This window comes from Abrus precatorius, unplaced genomic scaffold (genome assembly GCF_003935025.1).
Source record: "Abrus precatorius isolate BTA unplaced genomic scaffold, Abrus_2018 Scaffold9, whole genome shotgun sequence".
NCBI classification, from domain to species: domain Eukaryota; kingdom Viridiplantae; phylum Streptophyta; class Magnoliopsida; order Fabales; family Fabaceae; genus Abrus; species Abrus precatorius.
In genome coordinates, this window is record NW_020874439.1 from 31,894,917 (window position 1) to 31,897,782 (window position 2,866).

Below are 2,866 nucleotides of genomic sequence, written 5' to 3' on the forward strand. Positions count from 1 at the left end.
ATGAGGAACTTAATAATAGGTACACAAACATTTTCACTATTCTACCCCAATTCAATGTCTAAAATTGGCCACCTTGGAAGGTTTGGCCAAACTGCCAATTGGCTGGTGCTGCATTGTAGCTTGTCACGGTTCTACCATCACTTGTGGTAACTTGAAAAGAGAGGGATTGTCCATTGAGGTAGGAGTTGCTTTGCCAGTTTTGCCCCCAGTTTCTTGACATGGGTTGCCACCCAGTTTTAGACCCTTTGATGGACACTGCATGGACATCACCAGCTCCACCCACATTGGTGACCAAAACAAGGTTGAAGTAAGAGTGGCCATTGATTGTGAACCTTATTCCTCCCTTTTTGACACAAGGCACCCTGTGATCATCACCAAGAGTAAATTTTAGTTCAAAATGGTTAAACATTTGAACAATTAAATGGTCAATAATAAAATATGGTTCATAAAGATATAGTAATTATGTTATTCTAGTCCTTTAACCTAAGATCAATTTGATATATGTAAGTTGGAAGGTGTGATTTGGTAGAAGATACACCAATTTTTATATGTTAATGAATATAATCCATGTGCTAAATAGAGAATAAGTGCTATAAATTAGGTAGCACAATTGTATATCTATAAGGGAATTAATGGCACCTTTAAGGTTGAAAAAATTGCCAAATTTTATGGCTTCAATTACCTTCTAAAGGCCACAGGCACAATTCCAGCTCTATATTCAGCAATTTGAAGAAATGCTGGTTCAGCCATATCAAAGTGTTGCAAAGGAGGGTTGCACCAACCACCATTGTTGTTTGGCAAAGATGGGTTTGGTGGACAGAAGTTAGTAGCAGTAACAGTAATAGAGCCAGGTTTGCACCATCTTGGGTCATCATCACATCTCATTTCATAGCAAGACCCACAGCTTAAGCCATTGTTGAACAAAGCAGTGCTTAGAGCAACAGTGTCAGTTCCATAACCTTGGCTATATAAATTCCCATACCCACATGCTCCACCTGCATATTATATGAAACAAAATGATAAACCCCACCAATTCTCAATGATCACACTATCTAAGAAACAAAGTAACAAAGAACAAAAGTATTTTTAACAAAGATAAATAAATTAGTGTTGCTTGGTCCATGGTAAATTCTGTGTGTAATTTTTCCCCCTCATGCACTTCAATCACCACACGATAGGCAAGGATCAATTGCTAAAAATTTTACTAACTGAGATAACTGAAACCTTTGACGTGACAATATATTTTTCATTTGAAAAATAATTAAAAACTATAAGTACATATATTTATAAAATTTAGTTATGAAAGTTAACGTCCTCACAAGTTGATGATATTATAGTGACACATAAAAGGGTCAAAGAGTTCTTTTATTTTGGGCAATTAAAAAGTATATTATATGCCATATAGTTATTTTTACCTCTTATTTAAATTACATTTCTTTTACATACATACTTTTCAAAATTACACCGAAAGAAAAAAAGATAATTAAAAGTTACACTCCTAAATTATTAAAAAAAAATATTATTAAACTACTCAACATGTAGCGCAACTAGAATAGGTTTAGTTCAAGGTGTGTACATTTTCATTTTATAGAAGAAAAATCAAAGCTTTACATTTTATTTCATTCCATGAACTATTAGATACCAAACAAAGTCCTAATGTAAAAGCACAAAAAATGAAATGCTGAACTCACCCATTGTGCCAGAAGCATCACCCCCTCCATAGAAAGTGGCATGAGCACTCTCCCAACCACCATAATCAGCATTGGCACCTTGAAGGTTCATGTTAATAATGAAGAGAACAATGAGAATCATTAGAGCAATGGAAAAATTGTGGTGTGCCATTCTAAGCTTATGATGATAAAGCCTAAACAGGGGAGAAGAACAGGGGATGGTGCACTTTGCTCTGTTGTGAGGTCTAGTGCCTAAGGAGGGGCCTCTATTTATAAGTAACAACTTATTACTAACATACACATAAGCATGCTTTTTTCCTAAAACCATAGAACAAGTGACAAATCAAGTGCACATGTGCTGGTTCTAGTTGGGGTTCCCAACTGCTAATTTGGTGGGACATACCCCTGCACATGCAACTCCAACCATCTTTCTTCCCAACTTTATAGACCAATATTAATATTTTATGCTAGCCAATAGTTTAACATTTGTTATTTTTTAAAGATATTGTAAAAAAATTATTAATCTTTAAGGTTGATTTTAAGTGTATAAAACTAATAATTTTTTATTTAAAAATTATCATATTTTTATAATTTGAATGTTATAAATGTTTTTTTTTTAATAAAACTCACTAGTTTTTTTCTCTAGACTACATACCATATTTATTGAAAATAATTGTATTTAAATTGGAGACAATTATAAAACAGTGAGACTAATTATCTTGGTGAAGATTTTTTATGTACATAAAATTTGAATATGAGACTTGATTTAAAAGAAAATTAAGTATATATCTCTTAAATCAATTCTTGTTATTTTTTTCTTTGTTTATAATGGATAAATGGATAAGATGCTAGGAATCATTAGCTTGTGCTTGGTGTTAAGAGTCCCAATGATAAAATAGTCAAAAGCTAAATTGCACTTTCAATAGAAATTTGGGTAGGGTCTAAAGGAAATGATAAACAGTATCTTAGCACATGGAGAAGTATTTGTCTATCTTGCAAAATCAGAAGAGGAAGCTGCTTAGGACATTTGCATGGTGCAGCTCCCCTTTTCCAGTACTAAGGATCAAGAGGGGATAGGGAGTAGTATCTTCTCTGTGCTTGAGAATGTGCCACATAGGTAAGATACAAGAAAGCGTGTTCATTTATTTTATTTATTTTATTTTTCAGTTCTTGAATATAATTGAAGTGTTTGGTTG

General features: G+C 33.3%; 1 protein-coding gene across 2 annotated transcripts; it reads right to left on the reverse strand.

Moving 5' to 3' along the window:
* LOC113849117 (expansin-A4-like) lies at window positions 1-1,858 on the reverse strand. 2 transcript variants are annotated; one of them, XM_027478757.1, is made up of 3 exons: window positions 1,713-1,858; window positions 683-995; window positions 1-362 (listed from the first exon to the last, which is right to left on the reverse strand). In XM_027478757.1, the coding sequence occupies exons 1-3, from the start codon at window positions 1,840-1,842 to the stop codon at window positions 59-61; spliced, it is 747 nt and encodes a 248-aa protein (XP_027334558.1). In that variant the 5' UTR covers window positions 1,843-1,858; the 3' UTR covers window positions 1-58. The 2 variants fall into 2 exon arrangements, with proteins under 2 accessions (XP_027334558.1, XP_027334557.1); XM_027478756.1 differs by having other exon boundaries at window positions 1,692-1,858.
* Between the last annotated feature and the right edge of the window lie 1,008 nt (window positions 1,859-2,866).

What these genes read in the sequence shown, in the direction of transcription:
- LOC113849117 (XM_027478756.1), bottom strand. Translation starts at nt 1,842, where the DNA reads ATGGCACACCACAATTTTTCCATTGCTCTAATGATTCTCATTGTTCTC. An exon ending in TGATGCTTCTGGCACAATGG is followed by an intron (nt 996 to 1,691) that starts GTGAGTTCAGCA and finishes TATAATATGCAG; the next exon opens with GTGGAGCATGTGGGTATGGG. An exon ending in GTGCCTGTGGCCTTTAGAAG is followed by an intron (nt 363 to 682) that starts GTAATTGAAGCC and finishes TGATGATCACAG; the next exon opens with GGTGCCTTGTGTCAAAAAGG.